Here is a 25,356-nt window from a genome sequence, read left to right on the forward strand (position 1 = left end):
ATGGTAATATTTGATTGAAGTATTGATTGCAATAGGAAGCAGGGTTAAGCATATTGAAAATACTTAGGCAGACTAAGAATCAAGAGAACAGCAAGTTCAAAATTATTTTGAGCTTAACTAGGTTTTACAGTGCTGGCTACTTTTTTCAGTTTGGAGGCAAGTGAGGCATTTACTTAATCCCTATCCTGAAATGGGAAACATGGCCTTGCATTTTTACTAACAGAAAAATAGTCCCATAAAAAATAAAAAACCTGAAAAGACATGAACTATTTCTGTTCAAACCAATCTTTTTCTTCTTTCATCCTATACTAAGTTAAGAAATTCATGGCAAGGGTGACTTAAAAATGTAACAACTAAATATTTCTAAGTAGGTGTTTCTGAAAGCATTTAACCTTCAAAATATGATGCAGTCTTTTCCTGCAGAAACCTTTTGTTATTAGCTGGAAGCACATTCAGATATTTTTTTCAGAAACATATTAACCATACAAAAAAAAAAAAAAAAAAGAAAAAAAAAGAAACAAAAATTTCTACTAGAATAAGGTTCATATAAAAATTTGCTTCTGTAATTCAACGTAAATAAGAAAAAACTAAACCTCTATTTTTATTTTGGGGGTTTAAATGCACTCTTATCCTGTACAAAATCTAAGAAAATTCTGGATCTGTGTAATTATAGGCTCCTTGGCTATGTTCTACCCAAACCCCTACCAAGAAACATACATTACTTCATCTCTGAGGTATTCCAATACAGACTTCTCTGAATCCCCTCTTTTAGCATCATGAATACACAAGGCCTACATCCTTTCTAACATGGTAGGCCAGTCCATGGACAATGGATTTGATTTAGTCTTTCAAAAGTGAAAATATTAAAAATGATTATTTCAGTGTGCATTAGCTCTAAATTCTGCCAAAATGCTTCTTCTGTGAAATTTTGATCATTTAAGTTTATCTCAAAATACAAGGAGTTCCGTACTGTTGTGACTCCACTGGCATTTGCATAAAACCATCATTATGCGAGCCTGAAAATCAAAAAACAAATCACCTTTCTGTGGTATTTTCAAGAAACAAAACAAAACAAAATACCTCCAAGCCTCTTCCTTAATTTCAGATAGTATCAGTGTTGTTCACTTTCTAACCTGGCTCTTGACAGTAAGAAGATCATCAATAAAAGTGATTAACTAGGAGGTTTGGGTAGTTAGAAGCCAAGTATTCTACCACAAAGAATGTTATACCAGAGTATCTTGCCATGAGTTAAGACTGAGACATTTCAAGCTGTGACAAGTGAACTCCCAACAATTGTCTCACTGTGAGAGTGGTCTAAAAGTCTTTTAACCTAATGGAGTGTAAACGTACTCTCAACTTTCTCATTTCAAGCCAACTTGCAGATGAGTGAATACATATTGTGCTGAGGAAAAAAAAAATATATATATCTATAGCCCATATTGCTTAATCTTTCAAATATAACTTTAAATAACTTCAGTATCCACTACCTAAGGAAAGGTGGTTTTTTTTGTGTGTGTCAGGGACAGAAGTTTCCCACTGAATGTTTCTCCTTTTGCCATCCCCTCCCCCAGAACATCACACCAGTGAAATCCAGTTTTACTTGGAAGCTTTTTGCTTTTTTATTCTCATGTCTAACATGATGTAAAAACTTGTAATTACAGATTGTTCATTTCAGGCTAACACTTGTAAACAGCTTGTAATTTTCCTTTGGGCAAATTCTGAGTAACAGCATTCTGTCTGTACAGACTCCTCTTACTTTGCAGTGTAGTATTCTTAATCTCATGTTCAAACCTGGGGTATAGAACCAACATATTATTAAATAGCCATGGCATTCTACCCCAGGGAAATGGACAACACATCAAAAATGTCTTTCCCTTTTTGTAACAGATTTATTATGTTTTTAACAGGGCTATTTTGAGCATTAGATTTGAGACGGAAATCTAGTAATGTCTTTAACCTTGCTGTCCTTTCTCAAAGAAGTGGTACTTCACTTTCTCTCCATAAGCACTTAATAAAAGAAAAAAAGAAAAAAAGAAAAAAAAAAAAAGAAAAATGAACAACAATGTACTGCAATGTACTGGTAATGTACTGGTTGCTACTAATAGGTCTGCCCTTGCCCTTTCCTGATGGATAGCTGCTGTATGCTGTTATCTCCCTCTTAGCTGATGAACATTCCCATTATGTTTCCTATTTCTCTTATCATTGAGGAAATAGCATTCTTGCAAAGACTTGAGTGTCTGCTGCAAAGTATTCAGTGCCTCTGCTTTTAGTTTCTACTAAAGCATTAGGTTGTACACACAAATGATTAGTAGATGTCAGACAGTTTTTGCTCATTTGCTGAGAAGTTTAAACATAATTGTTACCATACAATGAGATATACCTGCAACTTGATAATTTCACACTTCAGACTTGATGACTCCCTGAAGCCATGTCCAAAAACTCTCACTGATGTGCAGTCATACTGCCGAATATCACATAGCCCAGCATTTTCCAGTTCCGTAATTTCTGGAGCCTGGTCTTCAAAGTAGAGGTTATAAAATGAAGGTACATTGAACTCATTCATATGCATTTACTTTAAGCAATATGTTTCTTTATCTATCTAACTTAGTAAACTATGTGAACAATAAAACCTGGAACTGGTTGATGAAAGGTACAAACAGAAACATTTTGTGTTGTTAAAATGTTTTAGCTTTAAAGCTAGACTTTTTATCTTCTCTTGGAACTTCAGTATCATAAAGCAGAAAAAACATTCATGCCATAATAAACACTTGTGAATAAGTGGGTTGTTTTTTCATCCACGGTTCTTACATCACACTTGCAGTATAAAATATAATTGAAACTCAGACTCTAATAAGAATTGGAAAGACTAGAATTATACAGTAATTTATAATCGGATTTTTTTGTTTAAATATCAAACAAAAACATCGCAGGTAGAGGTTAGTTCATGAACTAAATTTACAAAAATTAGAATATTCAGATTTTTTTGGAAGTAAAATTAACTTATTTGATTTAAAGGGGAAGCTAATATTTATTTTTATTACCCTCTTCTATTTTCCACTTCTTTTTAGAAGTGGAAATAGGTTACTAAAACAAAAATGTTATTGCAAAACAAAATATTTTTTTTTATTTGAAAGTGTTTCACATTTTCTAGTACTTCTCGTATTTTTATAGTATAGCTGCTTGCCTGCATTTTCAGTCACTATCTTTTTTTACCAAAAAAACCCCTGCCCAGCTCTATTTGCTATACCTCTTTCTTCACCATCAATTCTGTTTCCACCACATTTAACAGTTAGCTTACAGACATATAGCCACCAAAAACATCCCACTTGCAGTTAATAAACAGGTCCGCAGGACTGTACATCAGATCTTCCTTGAAGAAGGCAGCATGCGGAAACATGGTAATCTCTTGAGGCAGTACTCTGGATTGCAAACTGAGTAGTAATTTTTTAAAATCTGACACACCAGAAACTAAGCCCACGTTTTGCCCTTGGGAAACAAGAAGGCTGAATAGAGAACAATAACGGCTGTATTAAATTGGAACTAGACTGCTGAACAGAGTCCCACGATAGGGAACCCCCTGCCAGTGTATAAAAAGCAGGAGAGAAAGACAGCAAGATGTTGCACAAATATGGAAAATGTTAAGGAGATCTCATTGCTTTTCCCACTTACCAGATAGTATGCTGCAGTCATATGAGCCATAGCCTTTAAAGCAGGCACAACCCCAGTCTGTACATTCTCCGTTACCACTACAGAGACTGGGACATTTCAGTGCAATAAGTAGGTTCTCAATAGAACCTTGAAGCTCCTGTTGGTTGTCATTTATTTCTTCTAAAACTCTCTTTTCACATTCATTCTCTAGAAGAGCTAAAGAAGCTTCTGCCCATCTGAGGTCATCTTTAAGCAGCAAATCTTTAATACACATACTGATTGCATCTTCTATTCGCCTGCCAAGAAGGCCACCACAAGATCTTCCTATACTGGAATTGGCTATTGCTTGCTGGCACAGTCCCAAAGCTCTAGACTCAGTGAGCCCAGAAGGTGTGGGCCAAGAAGGAAGAAACTTCTGGTCTGTGTCAGTGGCATGGTCCTCTGGGAAAAAGTACCTGTAGCCCTCCAAGTCTGTTTGGCTAAGACGTTGGAATAGAAATACTGGATGATATTCGTAATAATTTTGGCGCTTCCCTCTACTTGTAATAGATTGACTTTCCTGAAGATTACTACTGTAACTGGGAGAAATTATTTTCATTCCTGATCTTGAAGTTTCTTCTCTTTCTGCACCAGAACTGACCTGTGAGGTTGCAGAGACACGTGTGTTTACTAATAAAGTTTTGTGAAGTAAGGTTTGATTATCCTCCCTCTGCAGAAGTGTAGAGGAATCCATTTCATGTGCAGGTGAACGTTTCTTTAAGCCTCTGACAAGCTCAACAGAACTGAGATACTCAGCAGTGACATCCAGTCCTGGTATCAAAGAAAGAAATCTTCCATTTTCACTTTCTTTGCAAGACAGAGAAAGTTCTGATTTAGAGACTGTCTCTAGTTTATTCACTGATTGATATAATCCAGCAACTTCAAGTGTGCAGTCACAAAAGGCTGTTTTCCTAGAAGACGGTAAAGAAGGTGGTATCCTGTCAAACAAGCTATCTCCTGGTGGAATTCTACAGAAGAAACAAAAAGAAGAATCTGTATCTCAATTTCCTTGACCATTTTTTTTCCTCATAAAGAATCAGAGCTTGTTTTACTTTTTGTTATTTCATACTTCTACAGGATTGATTACAGAATCTGCAATATACAGCTATGATTATGGACCCCAGTTAAATCACAAAACCCATAAGAATAACTTTAATAAAATAGTTAAGGAAAAAATTAGTTTTATAAAAAAGTTTAGGAAAACAGATCTTTTCTGATATTTTCTTCAAAACCTGCTCAAACTAATCTTACATCACACTTAGTATTTAAATACTGATTTGGCACTTCAGTCTGATTTTAACTTAAAAAGTTGGAAGGATTTTTTTTTTTTTAATTTCAACAAGTTTTTAAACAGCACAAGGGCAAAGCTGAACCAAAACCGATGATGTTTGATTGAAACATAAGTGTTTTGTTACCTCCATTCCTTAATAAAAGAAAAAGGAGCATTAGAATTGTTTGGGATTTCCACCCCACTGGCAGTGTGATAGTCATTCTCTGCAATTCCGTCAAAGGTGCCACAGAGTCCCATTGTATTTCTGTAATCTGAACTGGGTGCCCTAAGTGTTATGCTCATCCCCCATTCACTCACATCAGCACGAACAAAAGCTCCAGAAGAAAACAAAACCTAAAAAGAGATTGATGATATCATTGTGAGAAGCATGACTTTTAATTTACCTAATAAAATCAAGTATGTTTGTTGCCAAGGAACAATTTGCAAAGCCAGCCATACCAAGTTATCCCATTAAATTTTGGCTCTAACTATTCTAAATCTGACAAATTTTGTTGTTTCTTCTTCTGGAGAAATGCTGTAAATGCAAATCCAATGCATCTCAGTCTTAGCAAGCAGCTAGATGGTGCACTACAGGTCAATAAGCTTCATCCATCATTATCAGATATACTGTAGAAGGTCAATGACTACAAAACTACAGGGAATCAAAGATCAGCTGGGCAAAGCAAAAAAAGGCCACTCACTCTTCATGTGTAAAGGGATAATTCTGGTAACGTGAATTGACTTTTGGGGAGCACCCTTCTCACTTTCTTTGTGTAACTACATGATTCTCTGTGTTAGTAGCTTAAAATAAAATAACTTTCTACCTGCAGATGCAACCCTACGTGTTCTAGACAGACTAGAGTAGTCTCAAATATTCATTATTTTATTCTACAATGCTCGGTAATTCTTCTTGATCAGGAGAAATATTACTATCTTGAATATAAACTGAGAATTGAAATTTTTAATTTACTAATCTGAAGAATTAAAAAACACAATCCAGATACATTTTTACTCACAGAAAAAAAAAAAAAAGAAAAAAAAAAAAAGAAAAAAAAAAAGAGAGAATAAAAAGCTTATGAGTGTTGTGCCAAAGGAGAAGATGCTCTTTTCCACATAAAGGAGAAAGAAACACTAATCATTAATGGGAATCCATGGAGAATTTTATGGCTGTTGTGAGGATTTAAACTTCCAAGTTGAAATGCTGTTTCTATTATTAATGGTGCACAAACCTCAGTAAGTCACTTAATTTTTCTGTTTCTCAGTATTTTTACCTCTAAAACATAAGAAATTTTATTTCTCCATTGTCTAATGATATCTTAATATTTAAAATCTGAAGTCTTCAGATAACAGCGAAATATTTAAAGTATTCTTATGCTAATAGCCAAATCTACATTGAAAAGGCATATCTGTTTTTATGGCTTGCTTTCCAGACCAACAGAAGGATTAAGAGCAATTCAGTGTTTCATTTTAAAATTCTGCTTTGTTTCAAACTCAGTAGAGTCCTATGGCAATTTTATACAAAAGAAAAGCTACAGGGAATTATAAAAGCAAACATGGATGTTTTATCTGAGGGCCAAACTCTGTAGAGAAACCACCTACACTTCCAATTCTGTGGATATCACCTGGCATACTTCATTATGTGCCTACAATATCTTCCCATATGATACTGGTGTGAGCAAACAGCACACAGAAATCCCATTTCAGAAAATTAGAACTGCTAAATAAGTGCATATTAGATCAGAAAACTGCACTGTCCACACAAAGGCCATATATTGCGACTGACGACACTGTTCCAGAAAGGTGTGCACATTGACACATCCTTGTTTTTGAGGACAATGTCCATCACTTACAAGCAAAACATTGGCTAAAGGACTATGATCATAAAATAAACATTATGCTATTGCTTAATTGCAGAAACTAAAGAATGTTTTAGTTCTGAAGTTGGTGTGAACTGGTAAAAATAATTGCTGAAGTAACTGTTACCTTCATAAGCAATATTTACTTACTGTTACTTTCCTTCCTAGGTAAGATTCAGTGATTCTGACATGGCTTCCTGTTGTGTCTCTACTTATTATGGATAAGTGTGGCTGTGACTCATGTAGCTGACCACTGCACATGTCAAATGCAATTATATCACTCCCTTCTTTGGCTACAAAGCCACAGTTACAGGATGCTGGATAGTGAAGACTTCCACAGTCCCACTGGCGAACATGAACTTCAAAATCTCGAGACGTGCTCTTAGAGAGAACAAATGTTCCTGTTTTAAAATTGTCATAGAGTCTGGAATCAAAAGAAAAGCATGTGATGTCACTTTGGTTATAAAACAGTATTACCATGTGTCAGAAACTTTACCTTAAATCAGATTTATATCAGATTTATAGTATTTGGTGGGCTTTGATACCACAATTCATTTTCATGCATCGGAAAAAAAAAAAAGAAAAAAAAAATTCAGCCCACAAAACAATGCACAACTTTGTTCCGAACAAACACCATTGTATCTCCTGTGAAGCTCTAAATCAAAAATTTCAAACCTGTTCTACAGCAGAAAAAGAAGGGAGAAGGGTCACAAGTGGAGTATATGTAGACAATGTTTGCAAATGGAAATGTAACCATAAAGCCACTTTGATTCTTTGATGTTTTTTAATTGTGCTTATGCATACCTTAAAAGGGAATCATAGGTGCTTCTCACTCTTTGTATTACTGTTGCAATGCACCCAGACAGAAAGAGCAAGAGCTTAACTGTGTGCATGTGGGGGGCAGGTGCAGAAGATTGAACAAGTACCCTTGAAAAAATGATTTAGAAAGTCACATACTTTTTAAAAGGTCTACATTATTAAGATGGAGATGGGGAATGCGTATTCCCAAAGATTTGAAAATGATTTAAGATGAAAACCATAAATAGTCACTTCCATTTTTTCCCCTTAGGGTTAGCCATCTGTTCCCTGAAGCAAGGTTAGAATAGCCAATTTAATGATTCAGTGGTGAGAAGGAGGAAAAAAAATAAGAAAGGAAAGGAACAACAAAGAAAAAAACTTTTGCAGCAAGTCTAACAGCCTCTTGGCTATAAATGGCATTTGATAGTTAATTGCAGGATGGTGATTTGCTTTCTGTTTAAAGGCCCAGCAGACAAACTGCAGATGGCTACCTTGCTGGGACTGCACGAGATTACCTGTGATTCAGTAAGGACAGCTCCCTTTCTATTTGTTTCCCCAGTTTGTAAAATAAATTAGCAACACTGTTTATCATTAAAAATAAAGTTCCTTCCCCGAAGCCCCATGCTTCCAGCAAGAACATATCACAGTAAATCACCGCTTCACAAGAAAGCTTGATCACAATGCACTGAATGTTAAAATGCCCACTGAAGGCATCCCTATAATTTCTACTGAAGAAAGAGCTGCAAATCTGCATTACTCCTCTGACTTTATTATTAGTACAAGTCACAGTGCTATCAGAGCAGCCATTACAACCTGTCTTTTCCATTCTTTTATCAAATTCACAAGAAGAACCATGCTGTGGGCTGAACACCCTTATTTGGAGGCAATACGTCTTCTTCTCACCCTGTCACTTGAAGACATGCCTCTGTTGAGCAGGGAATACACAAGTCCCTCAGATGGAAGCTGTAGTTGTTTTGATTCCTTCCATGCATTTGAAACACTTAGAAAGACAGAAGCATACCAAAACCATGCCAGCTGTGGCTAAGGAAGCTGTCTTCACTTTGGAAAGAAGGTTTAGTGATGTGCAAGTGACAGCAGTGAATAAATTGCTGTCAATGCCATTAATGAACCTAGCACTATGTTATACAGACAGTAGATAGCTTCTAGCAACTTGATCCTTACAGGAATTCGGATACTTACACCGTAAATATGGAAACTATGCTGCAGACTGAAAACACTTTTGCATTAGAACGGTTTTGCCTAATTTTATCATTGTTCATACTTAATGATATTTCCATCTTTCATATTCAGACTGTACAGCCACCATTCCTCTCATGGCATACTCCTCTGAAAAGGGAAATAGTTCACTTGCTTCCCCTTTTTGGCACAACCTAAATCTTATATTTTGAAATATAAATATTACAAACATACTAGCAAGCTTTAACTAACTGAAGCACGTTTATCATTAATGTCCAAGAAAGAGTGTAAAACACACAGCACAATTACAGAAAACTACAGTTTGCATCATCAGCATAGATTAAAACAGAACACAAAAAAAGAAATCTTGAAATTAAGAGCAACAATCCAGTGATTACCTTCCATCAAATGTAATTATATGAGGGTCAGTAAATGAGTAACAGTAGGCAGTTGGTAGATCCTTCACTGTAATCTTCAAAACAAAGAAGTACATAGTTAAGTCATGTCAGGTTAAGACATAAACAGTCTCAGGCACATAAATTACTATCATGAGACAAGTAACTTTGTAATAAATAGGTTATATTGTACTTTTTAACCAAGCTAAGTGATTATGTTAATATTCAAATATATAAAAAATTAATCCAAATGAAAATGCAGCATTTGAATAAAAATAAACCAAGAGAAAATTGACTGCTTAGAAATCTTGGTGTGATCAGCATGTCACAATTGAAATAGAAACCTTATTTACATTATATTTCTGGCCTGTTGGTTTTACAGAGCTTAACATGAAGATTTTCAACCTGTATGCTTTCTGGAACATAGCCATTCCACAGAAAATTCTCACTGGATATAGGTTCAACAGCAATTCTGGTAATTCTGTCTCCATCCTGCATAAAGTCTGTCACAGCAGTGAAATAAATTATAGCTTGACTACAGATTCCATTATTGCAGGGTTTCTGGAGAAGATCCACATGACAAGAAGAAAGAGCCAAGTTTAAACCTAACTGCTCTTTACCTGTTTTAATGAAAACACATCATTAGTGATCTTTCCTCTAAAGAGGTCACATTTTTATATTACTGTTAACATAAATGCTGATTTATTTGCAAATAGCAAAGATTTTTGTGTTCATAAATTAAAATAACTATGCATTTTCCTTGGGTTTGGTCATGCATACCTATCTCTCTACACCTTCATGCACACACCCAAGAAAATGGCTTTAACTTTCCACAGTGATAGCCAAATTAAAACCACAGAAGTCTTGCTGATGTGACAAAAATGGCTGTCTGTATAAGCAAGACTCCTTGTGAGGTTCTTGGCTCACAAGTGCCCCTTGTGTGGGACTTGGGCTTGACAAAGTACTACAGAAAAAGATAATAATTGTAAAAACTGAGGACTTCATGACTGTATATACAATACTTCCAAAACAGGTCAAAAATGAACTAAATAATAAATTTTGTAAGCATTATGGTACTCTGTCTATTCAAATCAATGCGGCTCTGATAGCCAGAGTTGCCAAATCTATTTCTCCTTCTACTAATGGATTACGGCCACATTCTTCCATACTTTCAACAATAGAATATACAGTCTGTGAACATTTTAATATTTTAGGAAGTATTTCACAGTATTTTACAATGTATCTGCTTCTGCCAAGAAGCAGACCAGAAGGAATATTTGGAAAAACACAACAAACATACAAAATGCAACACATTAAAAAGCAGGATAATACTTACTTACCTTCATCAACAGTACTCAATGTTAGTGATATTTTACAATCACTTTCAAGCTGGTTAAATTCAGGGCAAGGAATAGGAATTCTACTTTCTATTGCCAGCCTGTATTCCTTGCCATCTTCTGATATATCATATGTTTCTGGATGTATCTAGCACAGAAGAAAGTATACTTAAAATGCAAACATCCTTTCTGAACTACAGCACTGCTACTGACCAGGTAGAAATAAATACAAAAAACTAAAGACACAGTGCATGGCCCACCCTACTTGATCAGGGTTATCTAGACAGTCTGAAGAGCAGTGGCATACTGGGAAGAAGATGAGGACACTGTAACAAGAGTCTGGAAAGTGTGAGAATAAGGGGTAAGGATAAAGTAAAGCTAGCTAAATAGGCAAGGGATTAGCAAAGCACACTAACACTATTAAAATGCATTCTCTGGATAACTTCTGGAAGTCAGTATACAAGTAATTTACTGTATCCTCTTATCTGGGAAAAAAATTACATACAGCCCTCACATAAAAAGGAAATGCATTCAGATTTTATAGCATGTGCTACTTACTTGCACTTACATGAAATTAATCTGGCCCTGATCCTGCAGAAAGGTAAATTCTTTATGGCAGGCAAATCCTCACTCAAATCAACAGGATGACTCCCAATATGTACTTGTGTGCAGCCTGTCCTTGTGGGATCAGGGTCCCAACTCCTGGCCAGCAAACTAGTACATAAATCTACAGTACAAATTAAAGTTTCGTTTTGGACCTGTTCTCTGGCCACTTATCAGGTGGCATCACACAGCCCATATCTACATAATTAAACTTTTTCCAGTTTTTCTCTCTAAACCCAGTCTTCTTCCCCACAGACAGCTGTGAACAGGCCTTATGTCAGCCATGCTCTGGGACAACCACTTGGCATAGGCCAAAATCAAGCCAGAGAGGGTAAAAGTAGCTAAACATAATGGCCAAAATATGCCAGGGCTCAAGTCTGATTCATGGCCCTCCTTAGTTTACAAATACAGAGGAAGCAGCAGAATTTACTCTAGTTGCTAGAGGTCAAGACTTTCAGTGGGTTGTTATAGCTTGCACAAGTTCTTCATTCAGTCTTCCTGCATTTTGATTATATGGGGAATACAGAAACATCATTGACTCAGTTCACTACAGCCAATAACGTGTTTTATTCATTAACAATTAATAAATTGTGAGTACCTTCTAGTCAGAGGACTCACTGTCTGCTGTGGCTATTGTGATTTACTTGCTTTTGTTCAGCATTCTACATGGTCTTATCAGACTGGAACACACAGTAATTGCATAAATGTTCAAACTATCTACCCATGTAAATGTTCTAGTTTACCCACAGAAAAAGACCAAGTAGTTACATATCTGCTGCATTCATACGCAGAAAGACTCCCACTACAATAAAGTAAAACGCTCTTTTCTTTTCAAATTACCTTAATGCCAGCAAAAAATTCCTTGCTCTCAACTGGAGAACTTTGTATGCCTGGCTTCTCAACGAAAAAAGCAGAACTGCTACAGTAGACCTGTAGAACAAAATCAACATAGTAGAATACATTTTTTGTATGAAGTGGTCACGTGAATACATAACCCAGCCATAATACCTCAGTTTGATGAGCTCATCAAACCTGCTCTTCTGTTTGCATCAGAAGTTACCAGTTGCCAGTGGTGCTGCTTAATTGATTGGATTAGATTGAATATTCTAAGATCTGTTCCTGGCATACTCCACTCATGACTCAGACACTTCTTGAACTAAAGGCTGCATACAAACCACCATGTTTAATAAGCACCTAAATCTCCATGTATTTAACTAATCCCTTCTGGAGCATTTCTGCACTCCACAACACCTTGTGGAAATGCAATCTATACTTTCTTAAACGTTATTTATTTCTTTTTGTCAGAATTATGTTTGTTGCCTTTTAATTTTGTTGAGTACTCACTAGATCATACATTATGCAAAACAATCATCCTCTCTTTCTCTCTTCTCAGTACAGTTTTTTTTCCTGGTGTTATGGGCCAGGATTATCTTTTTTAAGATGAGAAAGTTTGCTGTGATTTCCCTCCACTGAACCAGTTCCATGCTTTCTATATGCTGTTTTTTTGTTGGTGGTAGTTTGTTTAGCTGTATCCTTTTTTTTGAGATGTGATGACCATGCATGCAATATTTGAGATCTTGAGAAAAGCAAAGATTCATCACAGCAGCAGATAGTTGATAACTGTGCCTTTTCTTTTGACTGTCACTGAGCTAACACCATCAGGCAACTATTCACAAATTCTCTGAAGGATTTTTGAGGATTAGCAATTACTACTGCCTGTAAACCATTCAAGCAGCCTGCTTTTGGCTTGAACCCCACTGCACTATCAACATAAAACAGCTTGGGAAAACAGACTTCAATTGGGTGTTAGTATATGTACACAAACACACACACAAACACAAAACTTTCTTATGTTTTTTATTTTGGCTAAGAAAGCCTCTGTTTTGGTATATGCAGGTAGAAAGTCTATGGACTTTCCAATGCTTAAGCTTCTCAAAAGTTACCATATAAACCTAGATCTTCATTCTGCTATGACTGAAGTTACTTTCTCACATGTACTGTCTAAATACTCACACTGCTTTTGAGAATTATACTATTTAATCTGATACCAGAGACAAAATCATCAAGCAGCAGCTCATTATTGATTCTGAAAAAAAATAAATCTATCTGCTGAATAAATAGCACAGCTTCTCAAAACCGCTACCTCACATAGCTTCTCAATTAGATAGTAACATCAAAATATTCTTAATTTACTGTATCAAACAAAATTGTAGTAAAGGTAAAGAAGATTCAACTTGAATAAACATTTATCTACTGACGGCACAGTATACTGTACTGACACAGTCTCAAAATGATAATGGCACTGATAATTATTGATATATTCTGTGACATTTCCACATTCATATGGACACTGTTGATGTAAACAAGAACTAGAGGCAGTATATTTCTGCCAAGAAAAAAAATACAGAAAGATGCTAGGACTCCATCCCTAACAACTGTTAATATTTGCTGATCATTTATGAAATCATAAACCTTTAGACAAAACAGCTGCAGTGGAGAAATAACACATTTACAAAAATAAAAAGAGATTATAATCATTTTTAACATACTCTGTCTCCAAGTCTGATGTTTATCCCATCTAGCTCTAGAAGTGAGAATGTATGAACTGCTGTCTCACGTTTCAGTTCTTCTTTGATACCTTCAGGAGAAAGTCTTGACCAAGTCACAATGAATCCAACCGAGCTGTTTGCAAAAGGAACGTCAAAGGTACACCTTAGGTAAATGCTGCCTTTGATCAACTCTGCTACAACCTCAGGAATGTCTGGTAGTGGTGGTGACACAGATGGAGATGATGAAGGAGCCAGCTTACCTAGTTAAACAAAAGTGTGGTTTATGCTTTTTATTCTGTGCAAAAATGATATTAGATGAAACAAGATTGGCATATACTTTATCAATTAATACACTAATAATATTTACCTTTTTTCACATGTGGAGATCTCACGTAATTGCTTAGGAAACCAGAGAAAGTATGTGTTTTGCTTTCATTAGTTATTAAAATGAGAAAAACTGGTTATATTCTATACCATACAAAGGCGCTGAAGAAGAAAAAAACTGAGTGAGTTAAATGCTATGAATAATTTTACCAGACAGGAAATAGCAACATCCAAAGGAATTTGCCTACTTATGAAGAAAAAAAAAAATAGAACGGGCTATGTAAAAAAGGAAAAGAATAAGCAACAGTATGATTCCTTGGGAGTTACATATAACATGAATCTGCCAATCAAAGTAATCAATAAATTAGCATTATTAAAACTACTTTTTAATATTACAGTACTTACTCTGAACACTATGTTGAGAAGCTGCTTTTGCAATTGCAGTTCTGAAGTTACATCCTAACTTGTCATGTTGCATTAGACCAAGCAATACCATTGATAAATGAACACCTTTTTTATTTAAGAAAGTGTATATTTTAGAAAGTGTATATTTAGAAAGTGTTTAGAAAGTTTTATTGCATCCTGGATGCAAAGAAAGTCTCAAAAAAAAAAAAAAAAAAAAAAAAAAGAAAATACTGCTACAGAAGCCTTGAATTTTCATTCCCTCAGCATCACAGGTCTGTGGCTTTGCATCTGCAACATCTATAAATTCTTCCTAAATCAGATATCGACATATGTACAGAATATTCCTATACCAAAGCTTAGAAATTATTGCCCCAGGTTAAATCAACAACAACAATGACAACAACAAAACAAATATCACAGGACACTAACTGATGTGTAACTTCCCAAAAGACAATAAATCTTTAAACTGGATTCATACACAATTACAGTAGTGGTCAGTACAAAACCCTAAGCCAGAGACCACAAGTTGCATGGCTGCATCTAGGAGCAAGGGTACAGAACATTTTAGCACTTTCACATCTTTTTATACAGATGTACCCAGCAAATACCTGGAGATGTTGCTAATAATAAATAAATAAATAAGGAATTAAATTATTCTCTATAATACCTATTTTGTCTCCCAAAGTCCCCATCTGGATGCTTATTTATTAGTGGTAACCTATGACAGCCAAATTGAGTGCAGACTTGCTTTGTAAAAAAATATGTATCTTCCTACATGGGCCACAAAAAACATATTCATGCACTGCTATTGTTAGCTTTGATGGTCATTAAAAACAAACACAACAACAACAAAATAAACTACAGAGGTAGTTTATTTTAATCAAGGTTGATTAAACATGTAAATTAAACATGTAAATAGCAGTATTTTGATTAAACATGTAAATAGCAGTATTAAACATGTAAATTGATTAAACATGTAAATAGCAGTATTTTAGCAGGAGTAGGAAGAGGTTATTTGTTCAAAGTTGAAAGGGCAGCAGCAAAACTGAAAAACTCATTCATTAGAAAGAATGAAAATCAGATTTTGGTGTTCCATGCTTCAGCAATACATTTGTATTCCTCAGCATGTACAGGAGTAACTGCTTGAAAATCTGCATCAAGCATTTACAGCTATCAAGCATTTACAGCTATCAAGCATTAAAGGAAAAATGCAGTACATATGGTAGCCTACATACAAAAAGCAGCACAAAAATACAGAACACTTAGCATGCAAAAAACGTCACCTTAGCAAAGGGCTTTTAAACTCAAAATGTGTTTTGGACTTGGAGTATTCACCAGAGTCAACCCAGAGTTATGTTTCTTCTCTGCTTTGAAGCAGTAGAAATTTGCTAGCCAGCTGCCTATAGTTTTTATATCCTCTTTCCTCTTCATGAACCCATCATCCAAGGCAAATACAAAGTCATATTGTGCAGGCGTTCTTTGTTGTTTCAGTCACTTGCATTCTGACATTCAGTTCCATTGCTGGCATTTTTTTCTGTCAATAAACTCTTAGAGAATGACTTAACAATTGGTCCTAAAGGGATAATGATGGGCCAATAAAGCACAGTAAAAACTACCAGCAGTGTCGCTACTAAGCTTTTGCAAGCAGTCAGTGACACAGAATATGACTTAGAGCAATACATTATTTCATGCATAAAAGTATTGCAAGTATTTTCATCAAAAGTGTTTTACAGAACTAATAAAAATCTCCTACCACAATGGCTTGTCACTATTTATCAATATCCGTAACTGTGAGTTTAGCAATACTTTCCTTAAGTTATCGAAAGTATCCAGAAGGAATAATGAAATACTCAAGTTTCAGATTGTGAACAACACTGTTCTGCAGCACAAGGGTTCAGAACATCACAAGGCATTGCAGAAGGACTCACTTCAATTCTTTCTCACCACACTAAGAAGTGTGTATCAGTAGAGTATTTCTGTGTTGAACTTTCTTCTGGCAACAATGAATGTACTCTCCAAAAATAAGATAAAAGAATTAGAGCAAGAAGGATATGCCTAATTAAAACAAACAATAATTGACATAAATATATTTTCATCAAGTTCTTAAACAACATTTACTTTTATACATGGCTCTGTAGACATTCAGTAACGGTGATTCATACAGTATCAGTGCCAACACAGGTACTCTGAATTTTGACTTCTGGATGTGTCTTATAACCCCACCTGACTAAATGGAAAAAATAAATTCCTAAGATTTGGGGCTTTGTACAACTCTTGATTGCCAAATGAAAATTAAAAAGGGGTGGTGTGATTGCACTTGGCTATAACAAATCATTTTCTATCGCATCAAAACTAAGAATGTAGAAAATATCTGTATAACTATTGCCAGACATGCTCAGCAAAATAGCTTATAAAATACCATGTTTTCACTGAAACATCAGTTACTGTTTTTATTTTGTTATTTTCAGCTATTTTTGAATAACTAATCAATAATCAATAAAATAATCAAACACCAGAGAACAGCTACTGAAGATACATTATTTTTAAGAAGGTTAACGTGAAAGAAATGCTGAAGTGAAGAACACCGCTGTTCAGAACGTGAGAAAACTTGTAAAACACATTAATAAACATATACTCTTAATTGAGTTACAGCGTGTACTTTCTCACCTTCTGCACAATACCCCATGCATCCTTGAGTGGGCTGCAGCAGGTAAACAAAGAAGTCTCCGCAGTTCCTCACACTGACAGGGATTTGAAAAAGACAGCAGTCTCTTGAAGTGCTGAAGAAGAACTGCCATGTCGCACAGGCTGTTAGCTGCTTGATCTCACCACGTTGGGGCATGGATTCTGACTCCCTCAGAGATAACCAGACAGGGGCTTGAGTACCACAGTGATTCATCTGAAGCACCAGAAAAAAAACACCAGAAGATGGTTAATGCTGTAACAAATTGTTGCTGGGGTTTAAGGAAGTATGTATTCAATTTCCTGCTTGAGCTTTTAGCAAAATTCAGATAATGTAATTGAGGGTTTGCTTTTTCCCCTTCAAAGTTGAATACAAATAAACACAAAAGAGACTTAAGTCCTTATTTGGGTCTCATGAATTTGGCTTTCTAAAGACAGGATAAAATTTAGTCCCTGAAGCAGGAGCCACCACACATTAGCTTTCTGCCCCAAAGAGCTACCAGTTGTGTTATGGCACAACGAGTTAACCTACAGCAACCGACTGTGTGAAGGCTATTGGAACACAAAGGGTAGAACACACCTGCACTGACTATCAATTAAGGGTATTAAAGCACTTTACTGCCATTTGGTATGGACTCAAGTCTCAACTGAACTTCTAGATTTCATCTAATCATCAGATGATGCAAGGTTACTCGCTTGCACCCCAGCTACAAGACACCTATTAAGCATTGTCTGTCTTTCAGTTCCCTACCTCTAGAAGTGAACATGCTTGTAGCACCCCTGCACCAACAACAGTGATTTTGTAGAAACCATAAATCCTTTGGTGCTTATGAAGCAGTGGATGTTACAAGGTCTGTGGTTCAGATGCTGATGCAGCAGGTGATGTAAGAGTTGTTGCTTCCTTTCTTCCAAACTAAAGTCTTGCTTTATGCCAAGGTGTGAGGAGAGCTGTGCTGTGGAATAGCCCCCGTCCTCCTGCCACCACTTTGGCTATATGAGGTCTTCAGGTCAGGGAAGCTGCCATGCAGGTCACCACAGTAACATCCCTCATAATAACCAAAATCTAAGTCTGATCTAGCAGACATTGGAGTTTAACAATGGAATACAGAAAATTAATTCTGATGAAAGGAGATGAGGGAATCTGGTTCACAGGTTACCAGAATGTGTTCAAGTTCACAGCCTGTCTTGTGATGCAGAAAGCAAGCACAGGAGAAACACAGAAGGACTGTGGAAGTAAGTATGTTATTTTTCCTCACAAAAGCTTACAGATTTTTCTCAGCTAACCAGTAAACCAAAATAAACTCAGAATTTTCTGTGAAAGTTCCTAAAGTATGTAAAAGCCAGGATTTGCAAAATATTTACAAGATAACTATAAATTTGAACTTTTAAGATTCTGAGAACCTCTTTTTCTTATTACAATGTCTCAAATACTCTTTGACCTGATAGTGAAACAAGGTCTCAGATCATCTTAATACCTCTTAGTCTAAAGTCTAAAGACTATTGCAGGCTCGTTGTACACAAAACTCATCTCAAAAGTACATTTTTCTTTATAGTGTCTGAGCCATCAGATCGAGCGTCATCAATCCATCAGACAGACACAATCTATGAAAAGTAGACACAAATGGGATGGATTGTTTAACACAGCCTGAATCTTTGACAAGTATTAAGTATAGCTGTAATAAAACTTCTCCTAAAGGGAAGGAAAGGAGGAAACTTCCCAAAGAAGATATTCATTTTAGTTCAGTTTTAATGTTTTGACTTCAATGCTTCAAAATAATTGTCTTGGTTTTGTTGACACATGCAAAGAGGCAGTTGTCAGAACATAAATTTCATTTGCTGAATAAGATTCAGATCAATCTCTTGCCAACAGTAATTACCTGGGCTCTTCTGTATTTGGATGGTAACCTATTTTTACTATACATTTACTAAGCACTGAGAGTTTGGGTCAGATTTTTAATACTCTTCTAGATTATCTGAGTAGGTATCCTGATGGTTTAATCCAAGGCCAGGTTGGATGAGCCTTTGGGCAACCTGATCTAGTGAGAGGTGTCCCTGCCCATGGCAGGGGAGTTGGAAGCAGGTGATCTTAAGATCTCTTCCATGTCAAACCATCCTGTGATTCTATGAACCTGTGTTCTGAAAAACACTTTTTTTTTCCCCTAGTTTATCATATTGGTTCTTTTGTAGATGTGTCCATTTTGAGGAAATAAAACTATTCAGCTAATTTGTTTCTATTAAATCTAACTGATAATGAGGTCTTTCCTTCAGGTAACAGACTTCGCTTAAGCTTCTTGCAGTATAACAGCATAGATGACAATAGCCTCTGCAACACAACACTCTAAATCCTTGAGTCAGCTGCACATTAGAAGTATTTCAGTGGCTTTGTAATGCTCTAAAGATTAAAAAAATATATAAATAAATAAAAGACAAGGTGTTACAAACTCAATTTAATATTTGTATTTATTTATTTATTTAACTGTTTTGCTTTCCTTTTATAAGGGTTTTATTTTATTGTTAAAGCAACTAAACCCAGGCAATTTCAACTCAGAATGAAAATCACAAGATTATAGGTAAAATATTCTAATGACACTTAATGACTTTTTTTTTTTTTAAATAATGAAATATTTTCAAATAGGAAGCTACAAAGATATCTCCTTCAAATGTAGCTATTACAAAGATGTTGAAATAGCTTCAAAATCAAGCACCACAAGTCTAAAGTGTTAAATACTCTAGTGTTGTTCTTGAGTCTCATTGGACCTGCAGATTATAAGGGAATTAATCTGCAGATAGTTCTGTTAGTTCAATTTATTTTAGGAGTAATCTCTTCTCTCCGACATGATCATTTTTTAAAAGCTCCACAATTACTGGGATTATGTGGCTGCAAGTCTTCATACTACTTGCACATAGCTTTAGGAAAAGACTGACCATCACACAGCTGCAGCTTTACAACATGACAACATGATACCCCTGCTATGCTAGCACTGCAAAAATCACTTGTAGCAGTGACTGTCAATGACATTTTTTGAACGTGCTAGAAGCGATTTATCATCCTCTGCCATAGCCCATTCAGTGTAAAATTTTTCAACACATAAGACTTTATTGTTCAGTTAACATACTTTAATATGCCACACACTTACAAAAAAAGGTGCTTTACATTCTTTCACATCAGTCTCCATAACTGTGTCACTTTTTATATCTATCTTACTGAAAAATTCTTATGAAAAATACGTATATTTTTCATAAACAAAGATATGTATATTTTTCTTAAACAAATGAGATGTAACAATACCTCCACACACTTGGTCGGCATCTCAGCAGGCTTATCAAAAATCATAAAGCGATACCAGCCTGGTGTTAGGGAATGGTCACAGATTAAATCCTGAATAGCTGACTGCTGAATGTAGGATGAGTCAAAATCGACACTTCGGTAAGGGCTCTGCAGGATCTGATGTCCACCAGGATGGCATTCAAGAACTGCGGGGAAAGAGCATTGAGACGAAATGTCAAACAAATGCGTTAAAAAGATTTCAAGTATTTTTAACTGGAAAATATGGAGATAGCGCAAAATGGTACGAGATCACTTTTACTGAGAAACATATTGAAATCTTAGTAAAAACAACAACAACAAATAGCTATGTTAGCACTCTAAAATTTAATAAAATTCATCACGTGGTAACATTCCTTTATTTAAATGGGCAATAAATGCAGATTAATATGTATGCTAAGTATTTACTCCAGATGTTAAAAAGGTGGAAAGCTTTTATAATTTAAACAGTGTTTAGGCTTTCTCTCTGGATTTTGACTTGTCACTGATGTTTACAAAACCTAATAACCTGAAGAAAAATGAGGTGTTTGATACGTAAGAGGAACAAACTCTTACTTCAGGAGGAAAAAGGATTATCCAAAGGTCCATCTTCGCATATAAGCTACCACTTTACAGGGGCTCTGTGTATGAAGTGAAGAATTCCCTCAAATGGATGCAGTAGTTGCACATAGTTTGAATGTATAAATGTGGATTATACTATAAGTACCTATCCGTTTCCATACTTTATTACACATTCAATTTGCATAGCTGGCATGCTCAACTGTAATAAATACAAACATATTTTGTGACATTTAAATGACCTTATGGCCTCAAAATAATCTCAGAATTACTGCTAGGTAAAATTAGGATTCGGAATCTGAAAGAGTATTAGCATCAGTTTTAAAAATGCAGACTCTTCCTTTTAAAAGTGGATACATCTGATGCTGACTGTGAAAGGAATTTCAAGCTATACTAGATGATAAAGTTGATCACAATTCTTGCCTCTACAATGAATTAAAAAATACAGCTGTAAGCAAAGCTCCATAATATTATATTTTGAGTATTATTAGTCTGATCTCTCAGTTCTCAAAACAGATTGTTTGTTTTGTTTGGTTGGTTTTTATATATGTCCCTTATTTTGCTTGATCTAATTGTGTCACGGATTACAAAAACATTTTTGGTTCAAATAGTATCTAGCATAGTCTTTCAAATCATTGTTTGGATAACCAGAATTATAAGACAGTTCCCAAATCAGTGAATTCCCACCCTTTAAATGGAGAAGATGCACTAGTGAAACAACAGACCTTTTCTCTTTCAAGCACAGGGTGAGAATCCTATTTTCCTAGTTTCCTGGTTTCAAAGACTAAAGATTTAATCTGATATAGCTTTAGGCTACCCAACCAGGTAACAATAGCTTTATCTTCTATCCTCTAAGGGCAGATGGAAGTCAATGTGATTGACTGTGCCACCACTGTGCTTCTGAGTTGGCTGTCGTAGCCTGTAGGCTATTCATGTCCATACAAGTTGACCTTATAGAGAACTTATCCCTCGATGGAATTTGAAGAAAAGCCCTTGAAGAATCAAAGGTCAGTCGTGTGTGTTATTGAAATGTTTCCCAAGCAAGCTTCAGCACAAGTAGTTTATGAGCCATGGTGAAAGTTTCTTCCTGTCTTCTATTTTTTATTGGAATTCTACATTTCTTATAGCACCCTCATTAGTTTTCTTTCCTGTAATCATAACACTCCTGAAACAATTAATATCCATTATGTTTCCCATTAATAAATCAAGCTAGACATGAGACAAGTCTTTATTTTTTTTTCCTCTACAGTTTAATTAGATCATCGTTTGATAGATCTCTAGAACAGCTGACTGTACTCACTTGTAATAGGGTTATAAATCCTACTAAAGATCAAATTATATGTTTCTTATTATTATGCACATCACTTTAAAATGCCACCCAGCTCTTCATATATTCTCTCTTCCTTTCTCAAAGTATGCTAGTATTTCCAGAGCTATTCCTTAGAAATCTCATGTTGTCTAACCCTGCTTGATTTCTTTTCTGTTTCCTCACCCACTCTACAAAACAACTGAAAATAATGCCCCACACAAACACCCTATATGCTGTCTCATAGCTCTCTGCTGCTCATTAACAGAGGTCTCTGCCTTTCAGGAAGAATGTGATCCCCTATTTACTGTTTCCTGACTATAGTCAGGATTAATACAGTGAGCTTTGCTTGGATCCCTCCCAGGTCCTGTCAGATACTGAGAAATGTGACCCTAATCCAGAAAATAATTTAACTTTTGCAACATCTTAAACACAAGGATGGCATTGTGCTAGAGATAAGCAATAGGAAGCGCTCTGCTTGATCAAGGCTACTGCTCTCAATTAAAAGACTGAGGCCTCATTATTAAATCCAGTCCTGAGCTTATACAACAAAAACTTGCTTAAGCAGTACAAATAGCTCAGCTCAGGATTAATAAATCATATTGGTTAATGCATCTCTGCTCCATTTGCTCCCATACTTCATAGTATCTATTTGTTATGTCAGGTTATTCTGAGAGCTGTTTTCCTGGTTGCTTTCTATATTGGGCAGATTTTTCTTATCTCTATCTTTCCGTTCTCTATCTGAACAGATTAAAATGCAAAAACTAAAAATAAAATAAAAGATATGGATTAGGCCTTTTTGGAAGACACAGAATGAAATTTCCAAAGTGACAATGGCAATCGTTTCTGGAGGATTTTCTTCTGAGAGGCATGGCTACTTAAGCTCCATCCAGTCAAAAATATTAAACTATTTTAGGCAGATCATTACGCTGAGTGTCAGAGAACTGCACTCTTAGACTTGCTGCCAACACACTGGGGTTTGTACAGTGACGGGGTCAGGTAACAGGTACCCTGAACACGAACAAGGTAACAAAAGGTTCTTGAAAATAATGGGAGCCCATTTTCCACAAAGAGATGTTAAACAGCTTCCCATTGACCACCTCCATGGTGCTCAAATGGAAAAAAGAGTTTTAAAAAGGAAAGACATTTGAATTCCCCCTTCACATCTGCAGGGAAGGGCTGATACATGTTTTCCACCTGCTCTTGTGCAGGGTCCAGGCTAAGGAGCTGTCAGAAAGTGCTGGGCACAGGCCAACGAAGCGGAATGGTCCCCAGGGAGCAGTGGTCCAGGCACTGACTGGCAGCGCAGCTACTCGGGTGTGGATAGCCCAGCAGTTTATATCTCCTGCTCTCCATGGGCCAAGATCTGACCAGTGACTGTAAGTGAACAAACATGAACATAGTCCATGCCAATCTCATCTTATGTCCTTATTATTGCTTTGACTGACTGCAAAGGACACTGCGTATCAGCATCCCACAGCACTAATTGGAGGTAGGACTGCTTCTAAGAGAGGAGAGCTCAGATGGATTTGTGGATTTAAACTCCAACAAAACACCAAAATAGAAAGAAGGTGACTTTTTGAAAGAAGTTAGTCTAAGATTATTATTTAGGGAAACACTTTTTAAAGTGAAATATAAAAATAGATGTAACTATTCACCCAAAATATACCCTTTGCTTGCATGAGACGCATAAAACCCACAATTATAAATGTTGTAGCAGTTACAATGTTGCAAGGTGGAGAAACAGGAAGATGAATGCTCTACAATAAGCAACAAAGCAAGTACAACCAGCATGCACACATTAATACATCCTTACAAGAAGCACTACTTGAACAGGCGTTAAAACACTTCCCACCACTCGCATCCACTTACGAGGAGATGCTTTGAAAAGGTATTTAAAAAAAAAAAAAAATACACGTAAGCATATGCTTATAGACTGTTTTCGAGTAGTTTCCCGTACAGAACGCTGTTGCATCTATTCCTTAAGTGGGCTTTTCTCCCAGAAATATTAAACAACACAGACCGGGAACACCATTTCCCTGCCGGGGGCGCTGCCACGCCGCCCCCCAGCACCTCCCTGCTGCCCTGATGGCGGCCATGCCCCCCCGGCCCCGCTCACCTGGGCGGCGGGCGGTGGCAGCGGCCAGGCAGCCCAGCACGGCCGCGCACAGCCAGAGGCCGCCCCCCGCCATGGCCCGGCCCCGCTCCGCTCCGCAGCCGCCGTGCTTGTGTCGGCTCTTGGCGCCCATCCCCTTAATGCTTTAATGCCGCCCCTCCCGAGGGGGCCGCGGCGGGGCCGGCCCTCAGACCGCCCCCGGTCCCGGCCCCGCCGTGAAGGTGATGAGGGTGAGGGCTGCCCCTCAGGGGCTGCTGGAAGTACCCGGCGGGGTGCTACCTGTACTTCCCTAACGTGTGGTAAAGTGCTAGGAAAGAGACGGTTTCAGGTTGCTCGATATGAATCCTGCGGTCCTTTCCTTAAATCACCAAAGGTGTTTGGTAACTGTGCTTTAATAACCACAAACTCCTGCGTTGGACACCATTAATGCAAGGTGTGTTACAGCAAGTAGCTGGTGGTTTCAAGCACGTGGTGCTTCAAGGCTTGATGGGAAATGCACCTCTTTGGAAACGTCTAGCGGAGGACAGAGAAGTGGCCCAATGTTTAAGATTTTGTAAATTTTTTTGTTATTTTTATTTCTAGGCCCCCAGCCCCTGCAGACACCAAAGCATTTCACACATGCACGGGTGTACAGCAGACCACAGAAATGCGTCTCACTTTCTTTAGGATGTGTAGACCTACCTGGAACATGTAGCTGCTGGTGTCTGGTGAGTCTCCGAGCCCTGCACACCAAAACGCTGCATCCTGCCACCTGCTGAACCTCTGCAAGGGGAAACATTGGGCGAGGGCTGCCTCCAGGAGGTGCTGGCATCGGTGGTCCCTTGCAGAGCAGGTGTCCCTGCAGCAGGTCCCAGGGCAGGAGCAGAGGCAGAGACATGGCACCCTAGTGTCTGCAGCCTCCGTCTTCTGTGCACACACCCTGAGCCTCTTCGCTGGAAGAAGCAGGTC

General features: G+C 36.9%; 1 protein-coding gene across 1 annotated transcript in view; it reads right to left on the reverse strand.

The window, feature by feature from the left end:
* The window catches only part of VWDE (von Willebrand factor D and EGF domains), a gene marked incomplete at both ends in the record, with an annotated part of 43,678 nt that extends 19,137 nt beyond the window's left edge, over nucleotides 1-24,541 (reverse strand). The window contains 13 exons of the mRNA XM_084283048.1: nucleotides 2,381-2,517; nucleotides 3,670-4,655; nucleotides 5,103-5,311; nucleotides 6,964-7,237; nucleotides 9,207-9,280; nucleotides 9,609-9,823; nucleotides 10,544-10,688; nucleotides 11,984-12,073; nucleotides 13,693-13,952; nucleotides 14,653-14,718; nucleotides 17,089-17,320; nucleotides 20,393-20,577; nucleotides 24,412-24,541. Of these exons, the coding sequence (XP_084139174.1) occupies nucleotides 2,381-2,517; nucleotides 3,670-4,655; nucleotides 5,103-5,311; nucleotides 6,964-7,237; nucleotides 9,207-9,280; nucleotides 9,609-9,823; nucleotides 10,544-10,688; nucleotides 11,984-12,073; nucleotides 13,693-13,952; nucleotides 14,653-14,718; nucleotides 17,089-17,320; nucleotides 20,393-20,577; nucleotides 24,412-24,541 (3,003 nt within the window). The remainder of the gene's footprint in view (nucleotides 1-2,380; nucleotides 2,518-3,669; nucleotides 4,656-5,102; nucleotides 5,312-6,963; nucleotides 7,238-9,206; nucleotides 9,281-9,608; nucleotides 9,824-10,543; nucleotides 10,689-11,983; nucleotides 12,074-13,692; nucleotides 13,953-14,652; nucleotides 14,719-17,088; nucleotides 17,321-20,392; nucleotides 20,578-24,411) is intronic.
* Nucleotides 24,542-25,356: the final 815 nt, after the last annotated feature.

This window comes from Netta rufina (genome assembly GCF_964035555.1).
Source record: "Netta rufina genome assembly, chromosome: 2".
NCBI classification, from domain to species: Eukaryota; Metazoa; Chordata; class Aves; order Anseriformes; family Anatidae; genus Netta; species Netta rufina.